This window comes from Bombina bombina, chromosome 6, assembly GCF_027579735.1.
Source record: "Bombina bombina isolate aBomBom1 chromosome 6, aBomBom1.pri, whole genome shotgun sequence".
In the NCBI taxonomy this organism is placed as follows: domain Eukaryota; kingdom Metazoa; phylum Chordata; class Amphibia; order Anura; family Bombinatoridae; genus Bombina; species Bombina bombina.
In genome coordinates, this window is record NC_069504.1 from 986,965,814 (window position 1) to 986,992,534 (window position 26,721).

The 26,721-nt window shown below is 41.4% G+C and overlaps 1 protein-coding gene across 3 annotated transcripts in view; it reads left to right on the plus strand.

Moving 5' to 3' along the window:
• The window catches only part of TCOF1 (treacle ribosome biogenesis factor 1), a 312,533-nt gene that overhangs the window by 73,504 nt on the left and 212,308 nt on the right, over nucleotides 1-26,721 (plus strand). For all 3 annotated transcript variants that reach the window (XM_053718654.1, XM_053718656.1, XM_053718655.1), the window contains exons 8-16: nucleotides 10,015-10,185; nucleotides 11,437-11,604; nucleotides 16,881-17,060; nucleotides 17,212-17,403; nucleotides 17,541-17,732; nucleotides 17,938-18,087; nucleotides 18,176-18,367; nucleotides 18,523-18,714; nucleotides 18,868-19,050. In XM_053718654.1, the coding sequence (XP_053574629.1) occupies nucleotides 10,015-10,185; nucleotides 11,437-11,604; nucleotides 16,881-17,060; nucleotides 17,212-17,403; nucleotides 17,541-17,732; nucleotides 17,938-18,087; nucleotides 18,176-18,367; nucleotides 18,523-18,714; nucleotides 18,868-19,050 (1,620 nt within the window). The remainder of the gene's footprint in view (nucleotides 1-10,014; nucleotides 10,186-11,436; nucleotides 11,605-16,880; nucleotides 17,061-17,211; nucleotides 17,404-17,540; nucleotides 17,733-17,937; nucleotides 18,088-18,175; nucleotides 18,368-18,522; nucleotides 18,715-18,867; nucleotides 19,051-26,721) is intronic.

A 26,721-nucleotide genomic window follows, 5' to 3' on the forward strand; every position in this document is an offset into this window, starting at 1 on the left:
AGTCGTGGTAACACCTTTGGTATAGAATTATATGCATGTGCCAGACCATTATGAATTAACAGGTGCTCAAGTAATTACATAGAAATACTTGGTAACTGGGATATTATCCAGCTATTTTCAAAAATTCTTAATATACTCAGCTACCTGACCTTTAAAATAACCAGGATTTAGGAGAACACTGTAATATTAGATTTTGGATCAATCACATTGCAATGTGACATCCAAGTGGAATCTTGTTCTTAGTATTTGAACGGTTAAGTGGAATAAATCCATCATTCCAGCAACCTTCAGAGTTTTAGGCTCTGCTGGAAATCACTGTTTACACTAACCACACTGACATAGAATATCCAAGCACAATCGTGTTCTCATGTTGTTACGAGTGTAATGGTAGTAACTCATAACCCTAGCTATCAGTATTTATAAAGCCACCCTAAGGCCAAGTTACGTTGGCATATCTAAGTATGCACCAACACACTACAATGTGATACCCAAGTACACAGCCAACATTCTAATCACTATTACCTTTGAGGATACCTCAGTATGTCCAACATATATACTGATCTTTAAATACCTTTCTGTAATGAACTAATCTTACTGATATTAGTTACCTGTACAAATAGTCCACAGACTCTCACAATCCACGAGGTTCATAAGTGTTATTACTTTCTATTTAGTACAGCTTATATGTGACTTGGATCCAATATACCTAGAGATCCAGTTAGGTTCACATATAACATATATTCATTTGAACCTCTTGAACCATAATTTGTGACATATAGGTACTATATCACCCTAGTGTGAGCAATTGTTTTTAAGTTGCACATCCCTTAATTTTAAAACTCTTATTTTTATGTGTTCCAAATAAAAGTTATGTTTTATTTAGGCCTGAGACCTTGTGATTCCTTTTGTTGATCATTTCTAAGCTTGAATATTATTTAAACCCTATGCCTATAATGAGTGCTACAAGTGTATTCTAGAATGGGACTCTTCCCATTTTTCTTTTGTGTCTAATCATTTATTTAATACACAGCACCACCGACCCCAGTTGTAATTTAGCATACAAGCTATTTAATACCATGAGGGTACAGTCATAGTGAATTACATCACACGGTAGTGCCATTGATACCCCTTTTTTCTCTATCAAATTATTCTGATGGATAACTCTGTTGTGTTTTTATCAGATATTCTCCTACTAACCTTCTCTATCCACAGCACAATTTAACTGTAAAGGTTTAAAGGACCGTTAAATACCGTAGAATTGTTTAATTAACAAATGCATATTTAGACAGGCAATACAATAACACCTACTGTGAATTTCAAATAAGTAGTATATTTTTTTTCTGAAAAATGTTAGTTACTTTTGTATTCCCCTCCCCCTTTAATCATGTGTTAGCCATTGGCCAATCACAATTGTATATACGTATATAATGTGACGCTCGGTGGCCTCAAAGTGTGTTATTTAAAAAGCACTTTTTGTTCATGAAAGTAAATTGGATTTTTTTTTTTTATTATTGAATTCTTTATCTAAATCATGAAAATTTAATTTCCTTCTATAAGGCAGGGGGAGTCCACGACTTCATTCCTTATTGTTGGGAAAATACAACACCAGGAGGAGACAAAGACATTGTTTGCCTTTTGTCATTATAGGAGGTGGCAGAAGATTTGGATAGTCCTGTAATGGGTATGTTCCTTTCAAGAAAGGACTGGAGTTTTAAGTAATCATGTCAACCTCTCAGTGAGAGTATTGATGAAAGTTAGAGTCTGTAGATGCAGGGAAAGTTTTTCTACGAACCCATCAAGACGGTTGCCTAACAGTTCCTGAGCAATCAGTGTTGACGAGTTTCACTGCTTGCTGTTTCACACTCAAGTTCATGTCAGAGCGTTGCTGCAAGACTGTCATACTAGAGAAGCTGTGCCTATTCCACATCATGGATCCTGGAGGGTAAGACCGTTTTATATATACACTTTTTCGATACAGGGTCACAGTGTGGCTCCTTTATGCTTTGATAGGATCAAGGGTCAATATCTCTTTCAGGGAGATTATTTGAACAGCAAGGGGTTAATTATTACTGCTTTAATGTGAGATTTTTGGGCTCATAGACTGTGTGCTTTGGCGTGGAACAAACCGGTTCCACTTTCGTTTTTGAGTGTTGCACAGCTCATAATAGCGTAGCGCCTTTTTCATAGCAGGGGAAATCCTTTCCTACGCACCACCTGACCGGGTGCAGTCTTTTAATTTTCCTACGATCCTGCTGCGGACATCACTCCTAAAGAGAGTGTTTTCACTGTTAGCTGTTTGAGTCTAGGAGGTGGTGAGTGCCCCAGCCATTGGGATTATAAAGGTGCAGTTTTTTTTAATAAAAGCGTTTCTTTTTTGTCTGTCCTTCTGTGAATATATCTTAGCTATGGAGGACTCTGATATTACATTAGAAGGTTCCGCTCCTTCTGTACTGATTTATAATTCCTGTTTATATTGTGAGGAGGCTGTGGTTTGTCAGCCTGCTCAATTTTGTTCCATTTGCCTAAGCACTGTTCTAAAGCCCTAAGAAGGGAGACAAGCCTGCTAATACTCCATAGCACTATTAGCCCCTCTGACCCGTCAACCTCTCAGTAATCTGTGTCCCGAGAGATTACTACCCTTTCTACACTACCCGCTCCACATGCAGTTCCCTGCGGCTCAACTAATCCTCCATCTGGAGGGGGCTTATTTCCTGTGGACTTTACCGCGCAGTTACAATCGGCGGTGTCTGCAGGCCTTAGTGCCTTACCTCCCTCTAGCAAATGTAAGGGAAAGGTTAAACATAGTTCTCCTGACCTAGAGTCATCTAAATATTTGTCGGATTTAGCTACTATGTTCCAGCTGTCAGAGGAGGAGTTAACCTCTGTAGCTTCAGAGGGTGAACTTTCTGAGTCGAAGACTTCAGTTTCTAAACCTCCTTCAATTAAAAGACTTCCTTTTAATTAAAGGAGTTTCTGTCTACACTAGAGGTTCCAGAGGCTACACTCCCTGAGGAACCTAAGATCCCTAAATTAGACAGGGTTTATGAAGACAGGAAGGTCCCTCCTGACTTTTCCTGTGCCAGTTAAGATGGCGAACATTATTAGTAATGAATGGTAAAGAATAGGATCTTCTTTTCCCCCCCTTGTCTACTTTTAAAAAATGATTCCCTGACTCTCAATTGGATTTGTGGGGTTCCATCCCTAAGGTGGATGGCGCTATTTATACGCTGGCTAAGCTTACTACTATCCCCCTGGAGGGTAGTTCTTCTTTTAGAGAGCCTATGGATAAGAAAATGGAAATTTTTATGAGGAAGATATTTTAACATACAGGGTTTTTATTACAACCGGTGGCAGCTGTAGCCATGGTTCCTGGAGCAGCTACCTACTAGTGCAACACTCTGTCTGAGCTCATTGAGGTGGAAACTCCCCTCATGGATATTCAGTAGAGAATTAAAGCTCTGAGAATTACTAACTCCTTCATCTGTGACGCGAATATGCAGATTATTCGCCTAAATGCAAAGGCTTCTGGCTTTGCAGTCCTAGCCCCGCCGTGCTCTCTGGTTGAGGTCTTGGTTTGCGGATATGACTTCTAAATCCAGACTCCTTTCTCTTCCTTTCAAGGGGAAGATTTTATTCGGTCCAGGGCTGGACTCCATTATTTCTACATTTACCGGAGGGAAGGGTGCCGAAGAATAGGCCTGAGGGACGGCAATTGTCTAATTTTCGTTCTGGCAAATCAAGACAACAGCAATCCTCATCCAAGTCCGAGCAGCCCAAGAGTACTTGGAAGCCGTCTCAGTCCTGGAATAAGTCCAAACAGACTAAGAAGCCAGGCAAGAACAAATCGGCATGAAAGGGGTGTCCCCCGATCTGGGATCGAGCAGACTGTCGTCTCTTTTTTCAGACGCTTGGTTCCAGGATGTACAGGATTAAAATCTAGGTTAGGCTAGGATTCAAATCTCATCCGCCCAGGGGCAGATTCCTACTCTCCAGACTGTCTACAAGAGCAAAAAAGAGAACTGCCTTTTTTAGAATGCGTACGTATCTTTCCTCTCTAGGAGTAATTGTCCCGGTACTTACAGCAGAAAGAGGTTTGGGGGTTTTATTCAAACCTTTTCGTGGTTCCAAAAAAGGAGGGAATTTTTCGTCCAATTCTGGACTAGTGCCTAAACAAGTTTCTGAGTGTTCCCTCTTTCAAGATGGAGACAATACGGCCAATCCTTCCTTTCAGGAAGGACAGTTTATGACCACCATAGACCTGAAGGATGCTTACCTTCAAGTTCCGATACACAGGGAACATTTTCAGTTCCTGAGGTTTGCCTTTCTTGACCATCACTTCCAGTTCATAGCTTTTCTGTTTGGCCTAGCTACTGCTCCAAGGATATTTTCGGAGGTTCTGGGGGCTCTTCTAGCCGTTGCCAGAATACAAGGTATTGCAGTAGTGCCTTTCTTGGTACAGGCATCATCTTTTCATCTAGCAGAAGAACACCCTGAGTCCCTCCTCAGTCTTCTTCGATCACATGGATGGAAGATAAACTTGGAAAAGAGTTCTCTTGCTCCAAGTACAAGGGTGAATTTCCTGAGGATGATAATAGACTCCATGTCCATGAGAATATTTCTCACAGATCAGAGATGTTGCAAGCTAACTACTGCTTGTCTTGCCCTCCAGACCTCCTTGAGGCCCTCAGTGGCCCAGTTTATTGAGGTGATCGGACTCATGGTGTCCTGTATCTACATCATTCCCTTTGCCAGATTCTATCTCAGACCCTTACAACTATGCTGCTGAGACAATGGAATGGTGACCATTCAGATCTGTCTCAGATTGTGCTGGGCAGCCTCTCGAGAGACTTGCTCTCTTGGTGGCTCTGTCCAGATCATCTGTCCTAAGGCACGTGTTTCTTGAGACCGTCCTGGGATATTGTGACTACAGACATAAGCCTTTCCGGCAGGGGAGACGTTTGGGGTGCCAAGAGGGAACAAGGGCTGTGGACTAAGGAGTCCCTTCCGATCAATATATTGGAACCTGGGCAATCTTCTTTGCCTTGAGGGCTTGGCCCCTTCTGGGTTTGTCCCAGTTTATCAGATTCCAATCCAACAATATAACCTTGATTGCCTACATCAACCGATGTTGAAACAATGTATCATGATCACAGCACTCACTTCTCTCTTAGCACAGCACGGAGCAGGCTTACCAAGCCCAATACAGATATAGAAAAAACAAAGATGCTCCAGCTGGTGCAAATCCAAAACCTTTTTATTTTGCAATGTGGAATACAAACAGAAGCAACGTTTCAGGCCAACAATCAGCCCTTTCTCAAGCTTGATCATAAGTGACCATACAAACAGCCCTAATACCAATAGCCCTAATGGCGCCAAAAAATTGTGATTCAAAGAGTGGCTATACTGCCACCTAGTGCAAAATTACAATATATCATATATTTGAAACATATATTAAAGACCATCCATTATAAATGATTAAATAAATATGATAAATATATCGCAACCTAGTGAACAATAAATATATTACAATTATCTAAAAAATGTGTAATCTATTTGAAAAAAATCATTAAAAGAAAAAATATATATCAAAATATATATATATATCAGCTCTTACCAATTTATCTCTAATATTAGGGCTACGTTTATAAGCTGGCATAGGGAGTTGTTTAAAGGCACCTATTTCTGGATGACATTTGTATAAAATATGCCAATACTTCCAAATAATTTTATTGGCTTGATTACTCCTAGTATTGTATTGTGAAATAAATTTAAATCTCTCTGAATTTTTAGAACCATCTTTTGTTCTCTTCACTGTTCTGAACTCCCTATTAGCAATAACCTCTGTTTTATATTCTCAATAAGTGTTTTGGGATAACCTCTGAGGATAAACTTGAAACAAACATAGAGTCCTGGAGCTGCAGTAAAACACTTTTCTCTTTATTAATCCGTTAAAAGCATACATGTTGACATCCAAAACAAAAGCATGCCCTTAGTGTCCTAAGCTTACGCGTTTCGGCTGGTGTGCCGTACTCATAGCTCTCTGACCACCTTGTCACTAATGGGCTATTTAAGAGGTGTAAAAACAATTGATTCGCTAAGGCTCATGCTCTGATTTTTAACTGTTTAATTTCTGAGCAGTTAAACTAACATGCAGGTACGCTTCTTTCTCCTATATTTAAGTTACACTGAACTTGCTGAAAATGCTTAACATGTATCCACTATACAAGAATCACTAACATATTTGATAGATGACATTGAAACAATTTTAACAAAAAACCTTAAAGATGGATATGATAACTGTCACATAACCATTTGCATGTACATGAATTTTTGATATTGCAAAGGAAATTGTGTGTGTAGATAGATATATGTGCTAGCAACAGTGAATATTATGTGAGACTTTAATTTTCAATCCCCCTACCTATTGCACGATAAAGAGACATTAACATAAATCCCAATCTTTTCATATTTCTTTATATTCATTACCTGTATAACTTATTACTAGTTGCTTCTACTACTCACTTTTACTGCTATTCTCCCAAATGGCATATATTTAATGCCCATCAAAATAATTATAAACTTATCCAACATTTCTTCCAAGCGAACCTTTTTTACTGTGGGGTCAGATACTATACGATCAACCCTTAACAGTTGACTTTTGGGGACTGCTTTAAAGGTGGAAGGTGGATGAAAGCTTTTTGTTTTGCCTACATCAACCATCAGGGGGGAACGATGAGAGAAGTATCTCAGATACTAGAGTGGGCGGAGACTCAGATGTCAGCAATTCACATTCCGGGTGTGGACAACTGGGAAGCAGACTTCCACAGCAGGTAATCCTTTCACTCAGGGGAATGGTCTCTCCACCTTGAGATGTTTGCATAGATATGCAGCGAGTGGGGTACGCCGAAGATGGATCTCATGGCATCCTGCCTCAATACCAAGCTACCCAGGTACAGGTCGAGGTCTAGGGATCCTCAGTTGGAACTGATAGATGCCCTGTCAGTACCATGGCGGTTCAGACTCGTATATCTTTTTTTCCTCCATTATCGTTTCTCCCTCGTGTAGTGGCTCGCATCAAGCAGGAGTGAGAATCAGTGACTCTGATTGCTCCTTTGTGGCCGCAAAGGACGTGGTTTGCGGATCTGGTGGGGATTTCCTAGTCTCCTCAGTGGAGGTTACCTTGTCACAGAGATCTGCTTATACAGGGTCCCTTCATTCATCAAAATCTAGATTCTCTGAGGCTGACTGCGTGGAGATTGAATGCTTAGTCTTAGCCAAAAGAGATTTTTCTCAGAGTGTTATCGACACTCTCGTTCAAGCTCGTAAGCCAGTTACTCGTCGTATCTACCATAAAGTGTGGAGGACTTTCTTGTACTGGTGTGAAGAGCGTGGCTTTTTCTGGCATAAGGTTAAGGTTGCTAGAATTTTATCTTTTCTCCAGGATGGACTGGAGAAGGGTCTATCGGCTTGTTCCCTGAAGGGACAGATATCGGCCCTGTTGGTGTTACTGCACAAGAGATTGGCTGAGCTTCCGGATGTGCAGTCCTTTAAGGCTCTGACTAGAATCAGACCTGTGTTCAGATCTGGGGTCTGCCTTGGAGCCTTAATCTTGTTCTTAGTGTTTTGCAGCAGGCTCCGTTTGAGCCTATGCATACTGTTGACATTAAATTGTTATCTTGGAAGGTTCTTTTTTTATTAGCTATTGCCTCTGCGTGGAGAGTTTCTGAGATTTCTGCCTTGCAGTGTGACCCTCCTTATCTTGTTTTCCATGCTGATAAGGCAGTTTTACGTACTAAATTGGGGTTCCTCCCTAAAGTGGTGTCGGATTGTAACATTAATCAATAAATTGTTGTTTCTTCTTTGTGTCCTAATCCTTCTTCAGAAAAAAAGGAACGCTTGCTTCACAATCCTAGATGTGGTTCGTACCTTGAAGTTCTATCTTCAGGCTACTAAAGAATTCAGACAATCTTCCTCTTTGTTTGTCTATACGGGGAAGTGTAAGGGGCAGAAGGCTACTACGACTTCCCTATCTTTCTGGTTGAGAAGTGTCATACACTTAGCTTATGAGACAGCGGGACGACAGCTTCCTGAGAGGATAACGGCTCATTCCGCTAGAGCAGTGGCTTCCTCCTGGGCTATTAAGAATTAAGCCTCTATGGATCAGATTTGTAAGGCGGCTACCTGGTCCTCCTTACACACTTTTTCTAAATTTTAAGTTTGAGGTGTTTGCTTTGGCTGAAGCAGCTTTCGGGAGAAAAGTTTTGCAGGCTGTGGTGCCATCAGAATAGGGTCCGCCTCTTTTTTGTTCACTCCCGTTATTCCTTCAGTGTCCTCTGGAGCTTGGGTATAGTTTTCCCAACAGTAAGGAATGAAGTCGTGGACTCTCCCTGCCTTATGGAAGGAAAACATAATTTATGCTTACCAGATAAATTCCTTTCCTTCCTGGCAGGGAGAGTCCACGACACCACCTGTAATTTTATTTTTGTTGGGCGGCTCCCTTTTTATATTATTTCTTCTGGCACTTTTATACCCTGATGTTTCTCCTTCTTTTCCTTGTTCCCTCGGCAGAATGACTGGGGTATAGGGGAAGTGGGAGGGATATTTAAGCCTTTGACTGTGGTGTCTTTGCCTCCTCCTGGTGGCCAGGTGTTGTATTTTCCCGACAGTAAGGAATGAAGTCGTGGACTCTACCTGCCAGAAAGGAAAGGAATTTATCTGGTAAGCATAAATTATGTTTTTGACTTTAGTGTTCCTTTGAACAAATGCATCTGAATTTCATGCTATGCTTTTCCAAATAATTTACTGACTGCACAGTTCCAGCATTGAAGGGACTCGGAAATCAAATTTTAACTTTTCAGATAGAACATGCAATTTTAAGATACTTTTCAATTTTCTTCCAGTATCAAACTTTCCTTTTTTTCAGTTGGTGCACTTTTTTTAAGAGTGTACCTAGGTAGGTAGGCTCAGAGTAGCAATGCACCACTAGTTAGCTAGCTGGTGGTTGGTGGCTACACAAATTTGTCTCATTTGCTCAACAGATGTGTTAAGCTAGCTCCCGGTAATCCTTTCCTTCTCTGAAGCTTACTTCAACTGTGTTAATCCATTTGAAAAGTTTTAAACACATAATTATTGGCAAGTAGCAGTACAATAATAAAATGATCTTTATGTGCCTTTAATAATTTAATAATAATTTAATTTTGGATAGAAATATTCCAGAAGTGAATGGTCCACTGCTTTTTAAAATTCTGGGTTTGGTTAATAATTTGGATTTGTGGGTTTTGAACATTTATTTTGTAAACATACACACACACACAATTTGTCTAGGTGTAATAATATAAGAGAACAAATATGTTCTTGCCACTCACTCCCAAAAGTAGTGTATATGCTGCGTATGCAGGTAGGTTTTTATACTTCTAGCAACAACAGCAATTTCATTCACATTGCAGAGTGTATCCCATAATGCTGCAGGCAGATGTCCCAATTCTACCAATCTCAATAGCAAAGTTGCTTAGAGGTAAATAAGACATATGACCATAAAACTCTATTTGTGTGTTTTTATCCTTGCATGCCTAAAGTGTAAATAGTGACACATTTCACATGTTCTTGAATGTTTTGCTTATCATATTGGACTATAATAGAATAAATAGCTTGTGGAATAATATAGTGCATTTCAAAATACAATTCCTCCCCCTATATTATTAATATTCCTGTACTGAAAAAAAAAAAAAAAACTTTTTTGACTTATCCCTGTCCACCAATAAAGCTTTGGGAAAAGGGAAACTATTGGTCATTATTAATATTACTATGTAGGTTGTACACAAACATACAGTTCCTGATTTCAGCTTTTACTAAACTTTTTCATGCATAAAATATTTGGTGTTCTTTGTATGTATGTTTATATAATGCAAGTCTTAGTCCTAAAGCAACCTCACCATTGTGCACATCATAGTATTATAAGGGAATGTATGACGTGCTTGATAAGCATCTGTTTCTCATGTTGGTTTCCTCATGCAGCCTCAGGTCACTGCAGCACAAGTGCACACGTTACAGAAGACCGGAACAACTGCTTCTCCATCTAAAACCAAAAAACATTCCACTACAGCTCCTGCAAAACCAGATACAGATGAAGGTTCAGGGAGCAGTGACACATCAGACAGTGATGATGATGTGGTGCCGGCAACCCAGGTAATTGTCATGCCCCTGAGTGTCACAGATGCTGCAGTGCAGAGTTGTTCTGGTTAAACCAGTATTTTTATGGTTTGTGTCTCTACTTTAGCATGGGATAATTATCTGGTTTTGGGTTACAAAAAGATGTGATTCACATTTTGCAGACACTTCAGATCTGCTGGATGAAACAGTCTGTAAACTATTGTTGATCTTACTTACTTTTTATAAATGTAGAATATACCTTATTATACAACCATTTCTTAACAATGATCCCACCTGATAAATCTGTATAAACATAGCTTGCCTGCTTTTTAATTAATTAGCTCCTATTTGTCTTTGATAACCAAATTAAAAGGAAAAAATATAGCCCAATAAAATGTGTTGCATACTTAGATAATTATGTTAATTGACCTTCGGGGCAACTACCACAACTGAATTGATGGACATGGCCAAACCTATAAGAAAAGGTTGGTTTATTCAGCTCAGAAACAAGCCATGTGTAAAGGTACAATCACACCAATAAGAATTTGTAATACCTATATCAGTAAAAACTGTAACTGAGTCCCTTTCAGATGTAGACTGAAGTATACAGATTCCTGCTTGCTCCTGTTTTGTCTTTACATATGCAGGGAGGGATGGTTGTCTGCTTTTTCTGCTTTCCCAGCCTAACCTCATCAACCGTGCTAAACTGGGAGCTTCTAAGTAAGGTTTTACATTGGATTTTTAGATCAGCATCTGTGCATATTCTTTATAGTAGTGTCTATTACATGCAGTTATATGAAAATTGGTGTGCACTGTCCCTTTTAAATTATTCATGAGCAACAAAATGGTTGCCAATTTTTTTTTAGTTCTATAAATGCCTCTTTCCCAGTGCCCACTACAGATTGGCAATTTGTACACCCAGTTCTTGGTTTCCCCATGTACCCTTTCACTTACCATAGGGTATTACTGTCTACACTTGACATCAGTAAAGGCACAGACATTGTTCCACATATTTCAATTTCACAGTGATAGTTTTATCCTGCTTCATTGTAAGCAGATACCAATATTCAGCTGGTAAAATAACATTTTATATAAAATGGAGGAGGTGGAGCATTGATATGCCATTGCTGTAAGATAAATCTAGTATATCTAAACTTCTTGAGGGTTTTGTTTTGTGTTAACTAGCTCTTTAGGGTGCATATTAGACAATGGTTAGTAATAATTACAATGAGTGTAACATGTTTCTATCTCTATGTTTCTATCCCTATCATTCCTGCTATCATTCAGCACCTTATCCCAGCACCCCATGGTAAAACCAGCCTAGCTACCAAATTGTCCGGAACACCACAGTTGGCCAAGTCTGTAACGCCTGTGACTCCAGCCAAAGCATTACCAGTAGCCGAAAGCTCAGACAGCAGTAGCTCATCAGACAGTGATGAAGAACCAGCTGCAAAGGTATATTTGAAATGGGTTTCCACGGTGCCTTATGGCGCTTTTAGAGACCAATAGAAAACAAACTCTTTAGTTCAAAGGATTATTTCACTAAAAATGTAGCATTAATGGTTTATAAATTCCTTTTGGATAAGAAATGGATTTATGTTCTAGACCACTGTTCACTGCCTAGATTAATTCCTGCATAATCATTGCCGGGTGGAAAGCAACACATTATAGATTGTTCTGGAAGTGTCCTCTTGTAAACATCTACATAGGAAATACATTGTGGGTTTAGTTTTAGTGACTTTAAAGTCAAAATTAAACTTTCATGATTCAGATAGAGCAGGCAATTTTAAACAGCTTTCCAATTTACTTCTCTTATCAAAATTGCTTTGTTTGCTTGGATCTTTTAAAACTAGGTAGGCTCATAAGAGCTCGGGAGTGTGCACGTGTCTTTAGTACCCTATGGCAGCAGTGTTTTGCAACATTGTATAACAAAGCTACATCTAATGTATCAAAACACTGCTTGCCATAGAGTCCTAAAGACACGTGCACACTCCTGAGCTCTTATGAGCCTACCTAGTTTTACTCTTCAATAAAAGATACCAAAAGAACAAATCAAATTAGTTAACAGAAGTAAATTGGAAAGTTGTTTAAAATTGCATGCTCTATGCGAATCATGAAAATTAAATTTTGACTTTCTGTTCCTTTAACCCTTCAGTGAGAGGTGACTAACTTGTCTAGGCAGAGTAAGCAAACGGTCCATACCTTGTTTCTCCTTTTATAACCCTGAGCAAAACAGGCAGCATAAACAGCAACCAGTATCAGAGACCCCTTGTGAAAGAAATCAATATGCTGCCTGTTTCGGTTTATGCTTATTAATTCATGTAGTCTTTAATTTTGCCAGAATCTCATGGAAAAACAAACCCAACCTCAAAGTCATCAGTGGTATCAACACCTCTATTGGCCAAAACGGTCTGCCAGCTTTACCAAGGCCCTGGTAGTACCTGCTCAACAACGTTCAGGGAAAGTTCAGATCGCAGCGGCACATCAAACAGCTGCTTCCTTTTAATTGATATAAAGTTGGTAGAGATAGTTCTGTGACTTCCTGTAGTAAATAAAATTAAAAAATCGCTTCTATACGTTTGACGCAGGATCACTCCCTAGATTTCTTCATGTACATCAGCCATCATTAGATATGACAAAAAGTGACACGTCATAGTTTGGTGCATGCTAAATCCCCACTCAGGCTTTAGTCTCTCAAACCATTTTTCCTTCTTAATATGAGGAGAGCTTAATTCCTTACTGTTGGGAAATACTGAACCTGGCCAGGAGGAGGCAAAGACACCCCAGCCAAAGGCTTAAATACTCCCTCCTACTTCCCTCATATCCCAGTCATTCTTTGCCTTTCGTCACAGGAGGTTCACAGAGAAGTGTTAGAAGATCCAGAGTAGTTCCTTATGAAGGGTATCTACCCTTCGAGATGGGACTGGAGTTTTAAGTAGTCTTGTCAGCCTCTCAATGAGAGCATTGACGAAAGTTAGAGTCTGGAGATGCAGGGAGAGTCTTTCTGCGAACGCATCCAGACTCGTATTAACAGCTCCTAAGCAATCAGTGTTGACGAGTTTCACTGCCTGCTTCCATCACCCAAGTCCATGTCAGGAGCGATGCTACAAGACTGTCAAACTTGAGAGGCTGTGTTTCTGTTCAACGGCATAGATTCCGGTAAGATCGTTTCATTCTTTTTTTTTTTTTTTTTTTTTTACACATATGATAACGCAAGAAGACAGGGTCACAGTGTGGCTCCTTTAATCTGTATGGAATCAAGGGTTAATATCTCCGAAGGGGGATTATTGAACAGTGGGGATTAATCACATAAGTTTATTTAATTATGCTGCAACATGTGGGAGATGGTAGGCTCAGGCAGATATTGGAACGTACAGGATTTTTACTTTTGTTTTGAAAGCTGCACAGCCTGAAAGGCTTGGCACGCTTTTTTTTTACTATTATAGCAGGGGCGAACCTGCATTGCGCACAACATGACTGGGTGTGGTCACATTTTTTTTCCTCTTTCCTGACCGTGCGGTTTACCAGAGAAGCGGTTTCTCTGTTTGGCCTGGGTCGTAGGAGGTGGTGAGTGCCCCAGCCATTGGGGGGTATAAAGGTGCTGTTTTTTCTTATTAATAAATAGTCTAATTTTGTAAGCGCAAGCTATGGAGGGTTCTGATGCGTTAGAGGGTACTCCCTCTTTACCTAAATCTTATACCTGTCTATATTGTGAGGAGGTCGCGGTATACCCGCCTGTTCAATTATGTTCCACATGCCTTGATAAAGTAATCATGTCAAAGAAGGTTAATATGTTTGATACCACCGAGCCGTCCACCTCTGAGGCATCTCCGTCCCGTGAGGTGCGCACCCTACAGTCATCTCCTAATACACATGCAGCTTCCCGTAGCACTCCTAATCCTCCATCTGGAGGGGACATTTTACCGCCAGACATTACTGAGCAGTTACAGACGGCAGTGTCTGCAGCCTTTAGGGCTTTACCTCGCCCTGCTAAGCGGAAGTGAAAGGTCAAATATTGCTATCCTTCACAGGGGTCATCAACTAGTTTATTGGATTTATCTGATACAAGATTTTCCGATGATGAAGACGCCTCTGATACTTCAGAGGGCGCTCTTTCTGGGTTGGAATCTGCTGCCTCTAAACCTCCAGCTGCGGAGGAACCAGACTTTAGATCTAGGATTGAACATTTACGCTTTCTGTTGAAGGAAGTTTTGGCTACGTTAGAGGTTCCAGAGCCCAAATTGCCTGAGAAACCTTTAAATCCTCAATTAGATAAGGTCTACGAGAACAGTGTTGTACCACAAACTTTCCCGGTTCCCGTAAAGATGGCGAACATTATTAAGAGTGAATGGGAAAGGATTGGTTCTTCTTTTTCCCCTTCTTGCCGGACTCTCAATTGGAGTTGTGGGGTTCCATTCCTAAGGTGGATGGCACTATCTCCACACTTGCTAAACGCACTACTATCCCGCTTGAGGATAACCCATGGATAGGAAGATAGAAACTCTGTTAAGAAAGATGTTTCAACATACGGGATATTTGTTTAAACTGGCAGCGACTGTTGCTGTGGTTGATGGAGCGGCTACCTACTGGTGCGACGGCTTATCTGAGTTGATCGAGGTAGAGGGTCCCCTTGACGTGATCCAGGCAAGAATTTAGGCCTTGAGGGTGGCTAATTCTTTTATTTTTGATGCTAATATGCAAATTATTTGCCTAAATGCTAAGGCCTCAGGTTTTTCTGTTCAAGCCCGTAGGGCACTCTGGCTGAAGTCCTGGTCTGCAGACATGACTTCTAAGTCCAGACTTCTTTCCCTCCCTTTTAAGGGAAAGATTCTATTTGGTCCAGGCCTGGACTCAATTATCTCCATGGTTACTGGAGGCAAGGGTGCCTTTTTACTGCAAGATAAGAAGAACAAGCCTAAGGGACTAGGTCCTAATTTTCGTTCCTTTCGTTCTGATAAATCCCAACATCAGCAGCCCTCTGCAAAGCCCAAGCAATCCAAGGGTACTTGGAAACCGGCTCAGTCCTGGAATAAATCCAAACAGAGCAAGAAGCCCGCCAATACAAAGTCAGCATGAAGGGGCGGCCCCTGATCCCGTTCTGGATCACATAGGGGGCAGACTGTCGCTCTTTTTGGACGCTTGGTTTGGGGACGTGCAAGACCCGTGGGTCCTGGAGGTCATCGCACATTGATATTAGATAGGCTTCAAGTTTCATCCACCCAGGGGCAGATACCTCCTATCAAACCTGTCTTCCAGGCCAGAAAAGAGAGAAGCTTTTCTGGGGGTGCGTGAGGGACCTCTCCTCCCTAGGAGTCATTGTCCTGGTACCTCTCACAGAAAGAGGTCTAGGATACTATTCAAACCTGTTTGTGGTCCCAAAGGAGGGCACTTTCCGTCTGATTCTGGACCTAAAGTGCTTAAACAAAAAAATTAGATCTGAAGGATGCTTACCTTTTAAGTTCCAATCCACAAGGAACACTTCAGGTTCCTAGGGTTTGCGTTCCTGGACCAGCACTTCCAGTTTATTGCACTTCCATTTGGTATAGCATAGTGCCATACTTGGACGATATTCTGGTTCAAGCACCATCCTGTTGTCTGGCAGAAGACAATTCAAAATCTCTTCTGTTTCTTCTTCAATCTTATGGTTGGAAGATAAACTTTGAAAAGAGTTCTCTTATTCCCATTACCAGGGTGGAATTCCTGGGTACTATAATAGACTCCATATCCATGAGGATATTCCTTACAAACCAGAGACGTTACAAGCTAACTTCAGCTTGTCTTGCCCTCCAGACCTCCGTAAGTCCCTCTGTGGCTCGGTGTATAGAGGTGATTGTGTACTCAAGAGGAATCCCTCCTCCTGATCAACATTCTGGAACTTTGAGCAATCTTCAATGCTCTGAAGGCTTGGCCTCTTCTAGGTTCGTCCCAGTTTATCAGATTCCAATCAGACAGCATAACCTCAGTAGCTTACATCAACCATCAGGGGGGAACGAAGAGCTCCCTAGCAATGAGGGAAGTATATCGGATTCTGGAGTGGGTGGAAGGCCCACAACTGCTCGCTGTCAGTGATCCACATTCCGGGTGTGGACAACTGGGAGGCGGATTTCCTCAGCAGACAATCCTTTTATCCGGGGGAATGGTCTCTCCATCCCAAGGTGTTTGCGGAGATTTGCAACAAATGGGGGACGACGGAGATAGATCTCATGGCGTCCCAGCTCAATTCCAAGCAATTCCAAGCTACCCTCTGCCTTAAACATTTCAGTTTGTTTTTCAATTGAGTTTATAGGTCACATTAAAGGTGGAAAAAGTTCTGAAATGATTTATCTTTGTCTCATTTTTTTACATCACAGAAACCTGACATTTTAACAGGGATGTGTAGACTTTTTATATATAAAAATTGTTCATATAAATAAGCACTTCTTAAACATGTTAACTCTCTGATTCCTGTAAAATATGTTTATTATAAAGCTTATATATTTGCATTTTGAAGCTAACAAAATATGCATATTTGTGTTTTGCTGGACCTTAAGTAATTGCTCACTAGCTGATAGGCAAAAATCCCACTGTAGGTAGACAGGCTTTATTTTTTATATTCTTAGATGAAAGAGACAAAAAATGCCTTGTAGGGACTAACCACAGAGCAAGTCACTCAGGTGTTTCTTGCTCTCGCTGTATTTTGAGTTTTCGGTATTTTATTCTCAATCACTCACAAAGCTTTTGATTTTGCACAGACTCCTGTCCCAGCATCCCAGGGTAAGAACAAGCTACCCATCAAGTCATCAGGGGCACCTACACCACTGCTGGCCAAGTCTGTAAAGGCCACCAGCCCAGCCAAGTCACCTGTGACACCTGCAGCTGAGAGCTCTGAGAGCAACGGCTCATCAGACAGTGAGGAGGAGCCAAATATAAAGGTAAAAACAAACTACAATTATATAACTTTTATAGGTGCCCCTAGAGAATAAGTAATTATAAACTGCACTTCACAAGTGTTTTTCCTGGCGTCTATTTTCCTGGAGAGATCACGGTCTAGATATATTCATATTGCCTTTTCTTTCTGTACAGACTCCTCCTCCATCATCACAGGGTAAGACCAAACCAGCTGCCAAGTCATCAGGGGCACCTACACCACTGCTGGCTAATTCTGTAAAGGCCGCCAGCCCAGCCAAGACACCGGTGGCATCTGTGCAGAAACCTGTAGCTGAGAGCTCTGAGAGCAGCGACTCATCAGACAGTGACGAGGAGCCAAATGCAAAGGTAAAAACCAACATACAATTATATAACTTTTATAGGTGCCCGTAGAGAATAAGTAATCATAAACTGCACTTCACAAGTGTTTTTCCTGGAGAGATCACGGTCTAGATATATTCATATTACCTTTTCTTTCTGTACAGACTCCTCCTCCATCATCACAGGGTAAGACCAAACCAGCTGCTAAGTCTTCAGGGGCACCTACACCCCTGCTGGCCAAGTCTATAAAGGCTGCCGCCCCTTCCAAGACACCTGTAGCAACTGTACAGAAACCTGCAGCTGAGAGCTCTGAGAGCAGCGGCTCATCAGACAGTGAGGAGGAGCCAAATGTAAAGGTAGAAACAAACTGACAGACAATTATATCATTTTTATAGGTGCCCCTAGAGAATAAGTAATCATAAACTGCACTTCACAAGTGTTTTTCCTTATTTTAAACCTGTATGCTCTGAATCAAGACTGTTTTTACTTCCATGTTATGTTAAGCATTGCTTGTTGACTATACATTATTCCATATATTTGCTTTTTCTGCTTTGTTTCTAGCCAATAATTCCAACTCCAAAACCTGCAACCCCATCAAATGCCCTGAAGGTAAAAGGAAAAGTGCAGCCGGCAAAAGCACCTGTCAGACCTGATGAGGAGAGCGACTCAGAGACCAACATATCTGACAGTGAGGAGGAAGCAGTGAAAAAGGTACAAAGTACAAGTATAATTCGGATGGATTATTTCCTGTAGAGATCACTGTCTAGTTGTATTCATGTAGCCTATTCTTTTTCTATAGACTCCTCTCCCAGCACTACAGGGTAAGACCAAACCAGCTGCCAAGTCATCAGTGGCACCTACACCACTGCTGGCCAAATCTGTAAAGGCCGCCAACCCAGCCAAGACACCTGTGGCATCTGTGCAGAAACCTGTAGCTGAGAGCTCTGAGAGCAGCGGCTCATCAGACAGTGACGAGGAGCCAAATGTAAAGGTAAAAACCAACAGACAATTATATCATTTTTATAGGTGCCCCTAGAGAATAAGTAATCATAAACTGCACTTCACGTGTTCTTCCTCACATATTGTTTATTCCTGGAGCAATCACTGTCTAGATATATTCATGTAGACTTTTTTCTTTCTCTACAGACTCCTCTCCCAGCACCCCAGGGTAAAACCAAACCAGCTGCCAAGTCATCAGGGGCATCTACACCACTGCTGGCCAAGTCTGTAAAAGCCACCAGCCCAGCCAAGACACCGGTGGCATCTGTGCAGAAACCTGTAGCTGAGAGCTCTGAGAGCAGCGGCTCATCAGACAGTGACGAGGAGCCAAATGTAAAGGTAAAAACCAACAGACAATTATATAACTTTTATAGGTGCCCCTAGAGAATAAGTAATCATAAACTGCACTTCACGTGTTCTTCCTCACATATTGTTTATTCCTGGAGCAATCTCTCTCTAGATATATTCATGTAGACTTTTCTTTCTGTACAGACTCCTCTCCCAGCATCCCAGGGTAAGAACAAGCTACCCATCAAGTCATCAGGGGCACCTACACCACTGCTGGCCAAGTCTGTAAAGGCTGCCAGCCCAGCCAAGACACCGGTGGCATCTGTTCAAAAATCTGCAGCTGAGAGCAGCGGCTCATCAGACAGTGACGAGGAGCCAAATGCAAAGGTAAAAAAAAAAACTGACAGAGAATTACATATTTCTTTCCAATGGCATGGAGAGTCCACAATTCCATTCATTACTGTTAGGAAATTCACCGCCTGGCCACCAGGAGGAGGCAAAGACACCCCAGCCAGAGCTTTAGTATCCTCCCACTACCCATACTCCCCCAGTAATTCTTTGCCTCTGTAACAAGGAAGAAGCAAAGATAGTGCTCTGAAGAAAAATTTAACTGAGTCCTTTAATGGGTAGCTTCCCTTAAATTAGGACTGGGATAATGCTGTCTCAGTGTAATCCTCTTTAGTAAGAGTATTGGTAGCTGTTAGCTGCTGGAGGTCGCAGGGAGGCTTCTCTTTTCTCTCTCCAACAATCTATACTAACCCTCAACCAGCTACCATTGTTAATTACACTGCTTTCTACTTCAGGTACCTGTCAGAAGTCTTGATGAAGCTGTCAGACCTGGTAGAGCCGTGACTACGTCATGGCTGAAGTCCTCTGAGGGTAAATCCCTTTTCTTTTTAAAGATACGATGAGTCCATGGATTTCCTCCTTACTTGTGGGATTACGCCTCCTGGTCAGCAGGAGGAGGCAAAGAGCACCACAGCAGAGCTGTGTATATATAGCTCCTCCCTTCCCCCCCACTCCAGTCATTCTCTTTGCCTGTGTTAGTGATAGGAAGAGGTAAAGTGAGGTGTTAGATTAGATTCTTCAATCAAGAGTTTATTATTTTTAAAGTAGTGCCAGTGAGTGCTGCTTTATTCTATGGTGTAGCCGTAGTCTATGTCAGTCTCTAGAGTAGAGCTATTGGTGGCTTTAGAGCAATGGGAACTGGTGGGACATAATTCTCACTGCGCCTCCCATACTGTGATGCTGCCCTTCTTGTGATGGCCTAAGCAGATACTAACTCAGGCCCTATCTGTGTCCACATGGCTATAGGAGGGATAGGACCTCTTAATCCTGTTGGAGCTGTCCTGCTGTCAGACAGCATCGAGGTAAGTGCAGTCTTTATTATTCTGGGCCTTATATTATCTCAGAGAGGACTCTGCACTTTATGCTTCATATTGCATTGGGAACATGGGCTCTCTAGGTGAAGGGCTTCCCCTACATGACAGTTTTTATGGCTCTCATACTGGAGCATTTTTACAGGCCTAAGCATGGGGCTCTGTTAATGGGGGACATGGGCTCTTTAAGGTGAGAGCTCCCATGCAAGACTAAGTTTTATAGGCACTGGGCAAGACGCTTGTGGCTGGCAAGACGCTTGGGGCTATATTTTCTGGAACTTCTCAAATACAAAGTTCCTATAGAGGGCATTAACGCTTGTAAAACGGTACTATCTGCATTTTTATTAAAAACTTAGCTGAGAATTTGTCCGTTTTCGTAACGCCCACAAAGGGCGAAGCTAACTTTTGCACGCTTCAGTAGGGCTCAGAGTAGCCGTAGCGCCGCGCAGTTGCCAGTTGTTCCGGAGTCCCGACATCCAGAGGTCTCTCGAGTGCTATGCTAAAACTGCATGGTTGTAAAATAAGCAAGCGGTTTTTAGCGTTCTGAGACCTGATCGGAAGTTTGCTGAGGATAGTGGTCGGACAGCCGGGAGGCAGGTAGGCACCTCAGCAGAGACTGTTGAGGTGAAGAGGTGTCTTTTCTTTTTTCTTTCAGGCATAGTAAAGATATGGTTTGAAAGATTATCTAACCATTCGGACAACATAAGTGGCTTACATCAATCATCAGGGCGGAACAAGGAGTTCCTTAGCGATGACCGAAGTAGCCAAGATAATCCAGTGGGCGTAGGCCCATCTGTCAGCGATCCACATCCCAGGGGTGGACAACTGGGAGGCGGATTTTCTGAGCAGGCAGACTTTTCATCCGGGAGAGTGGGAACTCCATCCGGAAATATTCTCCAGCTTGATTCTCAAGTGAGGTCGGCCGGAGTTGGATCTCATGGCATCTCGTCAGAATGCCAAACTTCCGAGATACGGGTCCAGATCCAGGGACCCCCTGGCAGAACTGATAGATGCTTTGGCAGTTCCTTGGTCCTTCAACCTAGCATATCTATTCCCCCCATTTGCTCTTCTTCCTCTGGTTATTGCTCGGATCAAACAGGAGAAGGCATCAGTGATCCTCATCGCTCCTGCATGGCCTCGCAGGATTTGGTATGCCGACCTGGTGGCCATGTCATCTCTAATACCCTGGACGCTGCCGTTGAGGAAAGACCTTCTCATTCAGGGACCTTAGCTTCAGAGAAACTAGATTCGGGTGAAGGAAACTGCTTGGAGATTGAACGCTTAATTCTATCCAAGCGAGGTTTCTCTGATTCGTTTATAGATTCCTTGATTCAGGCACGTAAACCTGTTACTTGGAAGATTTACCATAAGATATGGCGTAAATATCTTTATTGGTGTGAGTCTAAGGGCTACTCATGGAGTAGAGTTAGGATTCCTAGGATTTTGTCTTTTCTCCAAGAAGGATTTGAGAAGGGATTGGCAGCGAGTTCCCTAAAGGGACAGATCTCTGCTTTATCTATTTTGTTACACAAGCGTCTGGCAGATGTCCCAGATGTTCAATCTTTTTGCCAGGCCTTGACTAGGATCAGGCCTGTGTTTAAGCTGGTTGCTCCTCCATGTAGTTTGAATTTAGTTCTTAAAGTTCTTCAAGTGGTTCCGTTTGAACCTATGCATTCCATAGATATTAAGTTGTTATCCTGGAAAGTTTTATTTCTTGTTTCCATTTCTTCGGCTCGAAGAGTGTCTGAGCTTTCGGCATTACAATATAATTCACCTTACTTTATTTTTCATTCTGATAAGGTGGTTTTACGGACTAAACTTGGTTTTCTTCCTAAGGCTGTTTCAGACAAGAACATTAATCAGGAGATTGTTGTTCCTTCTTTGTGTCCTAATCCTCCTTCTCAGAAGAAACATCTGCTGCATAATTTGGATGTAGTCCGTGCTTTGAAATTTTACTTGCAGGCGACTAAGGACTTTTGTCAATAGTCTTCTCTTTTTGGCATTTTTTACTGGAAAGCGTAAGGTTCAGAAAGCTACGGCTACCTCTCTTTCTTAGATGGATAACTGTAATAAAAACAGAAACAGAGGCGCCACATGTGTAGATCAATAAAAACCACACAATCCAATCGAGGCAAGATACAGGGTACTCACAAACGTGAAGGCACTCTCTTGTGCCTGTTAGAAGCAGGCTGGTATTCTAGCAGCAAACCAGCTGGCTGTGCAAAGTAATCCCTGTCGTAGTATCCTGTAGTAATGGGTCTCCAAACAGCAACCCTTGCCTGGATTGCTTCCTGCGAGTTGGAGCTGAAGAAAGGAGGGGAGAAAGGCTAAGCAGCCCTTAGGTTACTTGTAAGGAGATTGCAACACAAACACCAGGCTTGTAAATAGTAGAACTAGTATTTTATTATTATACAAAATAAAAATACCAGCAATGTAACAGATTACAGCTGGGTGTGTTAAAATCAAATCTCCTATGATATACAGAGATAATAGCGACGCGTTTCTCAGGGATAACCCCGTTTCCTCAGGCTTGTATACTCTGACTCTGTCTTAATTCCCTTTTAAATAGGGCTCAGTAACCACAGGTTTTCAATGAACACTCCCCTTCCTTCACATCAACCAATGGTACCCTTCCTTTCCCCAAACGCCCACTTGTTGCAGTAATTAAAATTGTACTACTGTTTGTGTGCATAACTAAAATTACTGGCATATTTCTCTAAGAACTGTGTTCTATAAAGAGGTAATCATAGGATTTCGTAAATGATAACTTGTGCCGATCGTGAAAAAGTTTGCACATATACCTATGTAAACAAACTACGTCAGTGCAATCCCATTGACCAATTGTAGCGAAACTTTGGGAGGCTTGTATCTCATGATGTGTCTGATTGGTATACATCATAATGGTAGATAGACTACAAGTACCATCATGCCTACATATGTCGTTCGTAAGTGAAATTTCACGGAAGTGTAACGGCATTGTTCTCAGTCTGATCTCTACGGGTCCCCGCACGGGCGGATATGATGTGATTACATGGCACTAGGGCTACGTGATTCTTCTCTAATATGTACAAGTTACGCCCAAAGGAGGATTGGTCAATGGGGTGTGTAAACCTAGCCACCTGATTGGCTGCAACTAAGAGCTCGCCGTGATGTGTCAAATAGTAATGGAAAGTGACTTGTAAAATACTATTAATGTGTATACCCAAATAAATAAAAGGTCGTAAACACATACCTATGAAATATATGCTATTTCTCCAACATAGGTGTGTCCGGTCCACGGCGTCATCCTTACTTGTGGGATATTCTCTTCCCCAACAGGAAATGGCAAAGAGCCCAGCAAAGCTGGTCACATGATCCCTCCTAGGCTCCGCCTTCCCCAGTCATTCTCTTTGCCGTTGTACAGGCAACATCTCCACGGAGATGGCTTAGAGTTTTTTGGTGTTTAACTGTAGTTTTTATTCTTCAATCAAGAGTTTGTTATTTTAAAATAGTGCTGGTATGTACTATTTACTCTGAAACAGAAAAGTGATGAAGATTTCTGTTTGTAAGAGGAAAATGATTTTAGCAAACGTTACTAAAATCGATGGCTGTTTCCACACAGGACTGTTGAGAGGAATTAACTTCAGTTGGGGGAAACAGTGAGCAGACTTTTGCTGCTTGAGGTATGACACATTTCTAACAAGACGATGTAATGCTGGAAGCTGTCATTTTCCCTATGGGATCCGGTAAGCCATTTTTATTACATAAGAATAAAGGGCTTCACAAGGGCTTTTAAGACTGGTAGACATTTTCTGGGCTAAAACGATTGATATATAAGCATTTTTAATACTTCATAGCTTTGAGGAATTATTTTATTCTTGGGAATTATGTAAAATAACCGGCAGGCACTGTATTGGACACCTTATTCTCTAGGGGCTTTCCCTAATCATAGGCAGAGCCTCATTTTCGCGCCTCTATTGCGCACTTGTTTTTGAGAAGCATGACATGCAGATGCATGTGTGAGGAGCTCTGATACATAGAAAAGGCTTTCTGAAGGCGTCATTTGGTATCGTATTCCCCTTTGGGCTTGGTTGGGTCTCAGCAAAGCAGATACCAGGGACTGTATAGGGGTTAAATATAAAAACGGCTCCGGTTCCGTTATTTTAAGAGTTAAAGCTTTCAAATTTGGTGTGCAATACTTTTAAGGCTTTAAGACACTGTGGTGAAATTTTGGTGAATTTTGAACAATTCCTTCATACTTTTTCACATTTGCAGTAATAAAGTGTGTTCAGTTTAAAATTTAAAGTGACAGTAACGGTTTTATTTTAAAACGTTTTTTGTACTTTGTTATCAAGTTTATGCCTGTTTAACATGTCTGAACTACCAGATAGACTGTGTTCTGTATGTGGGGAAGCCAAGGTTCCTTCTCATTTAAATAGATGTGATTTATGTGACACAAAATTTAGAGAAAATGATGCCCAAGATGATTCCTCAAGTGAGGGGAGTAAGCATGGTACTGCATCATCCCCTCCTTCGTCTACGCCAGTCTTGCCCACACAGGAGGCCCCTAGTACATCTAGTGCGCCAATACTCCTTACTATGCAACAATTAACGGCTGTAATGGATAATTCTATCAAAAACATTTTAGCCAAAATGCCCACTTATCAGCGAAAGCGCGACTGCTCTGTTTTAGAAAATACGGAAGAGCATGAGGACGCTGATGATATTGGTTCTGAAGTGCCCCTACACCAGTCTGAGGGGGCCAGGGAGGCTTTGTCTGAGGGAGAAAGGTTTTGCAAGCCGTGGTGCCTTCCATCTAGGTGACCTGATTTGCTCCCTCCCTTCATCCGTGTCCTAAAGCTTTGGTATTGGTTCCCACAAGTAAGGATGACGCCGTGGACCGGACACACCTATGTTGGAGAAAACAGAATTTATGTTTACCTGATAAATTACTTTCTCCAACGGTGTGTCCGGTCCACGGCCCGCCCTGGTTTTTTAATCAGGTCTGATAATTTATTTTCTTTAATTACAGTCACCACGGTATCATATGGTTTCTCCTATGCAAATATTCCTCCTTTACGTCGGTCGAATGACTGGGGAAGGCGGAGCCTAGGAGGGATCATGTGACCAGCTTTGCTGGGCTCTTTGCCATTTCCTGTTGGGGAAGAGAATATCCCACAAGTAAGGATGACGCCGTGGACCGGACACACCGTTGGAGAAAGTAATTTATCAGGTAAACATAAATTCTGTTTTCTGTAAAAAATGCCATACTTACAATAGTTTACAATCCGCTCGATGTATAAATGTGAAATACCCAAAGATTAAAATAAATTATTATATATGTATACAAATGTATATTAGACTCTACGCATAAGTGTCGTAATCTATCCGGCACTATGAAATATATGTGAGAATTATTACTATGCTGGTGTATATATTATATTGAAATCCAGTAGTGGTATGGACAATGTGTGTGCTAACCAAATAAGTGGAATGACAGGGGATGTGAAAGTACTGGGTATAAACCATCAATATAATAATCAAGTCCCATAACGTGGACACATACATGTAGATATAGAAGATCTAACACTTATGGAGGATGAACCTACTGATAATAATGAGTGAATGCCATGACGTAGATACATGCATGAACATGTGAAAATAAAAGATCTAACTTTGTGAAGGATACACCTACCAGTATAATGGTGTATGGGTGCCAAAACATGGATATATTCATGTATAAGTACATATAGAGGATATAGAGTTCAACATAAATATAGTGTCACTATAAATGTATGCTAATTAATTATGTGTGATAACGTGATAAAACACTCACCATATGAATGTGACCTAAAATAAGCTATGTGTTAAATATATAATTGTCATTCTATTCTATAGTAATAGAAATAATGGTAGGGGGTACTAGTGAAAATAATAATAAACATCACTGTTGTATGTAGCTTGGCAACAAGTGGAGAGGGAAAGTCCAGTGTACATAATATCAAAAACAATTGCATAAGTAATAAAACAAAATTAATACAGAATTTTTTTTTTTTTAATAATTACGACCTTTCTCCAACATAGGTGTGTCCGGTCCACGGCGTCATCCTTACTTGTGGGATATTCTCTTCCCCAACAGGAAATGGCAAAGAGCCCAGCAAAGCTGGTCACATGATCCCTCCTAGGCTCCGCCTACCCCAGTCATTCTCTTTGCCGTTGTACAGGCAACATCTCCACGGAGATGGCTTAGAGTTTTTTTAGTGTTTAACTGTAGTTTTTATTATTCAATCAAGAGTTTGTTATTTTGAAATAGTGCTGGTATGTACTATTTACTCAGAAACAGAAAAGAGATGAAGATTTCTGTTTGTATGAGGAAAATGATTTTAGCAACCGTCACTAAAATCCATGGCTGTTCCACACAGGACTGTTGAGAGCAATTAACTTCAGTTGGGGGAACAGTGAGCAGTCTCTTGCTGCTTGAGGTATGACACATTCTAACAAGACGATGTAATGCTGGAAGCTGTCCTTTTCCCTCTGGGATCCGGTAAGCCATGTTTATTACGATTGTAAATAAGGGCTTCAAAAAGGGCTTATTAAGACTGTAGACTTTTTTTGGGCTAAATCGATTGATTATTAACACATATTTAGCCTTGAGGAATCATTTTATCTGGGTATTTTGATATAATAATATCGGCAGGCA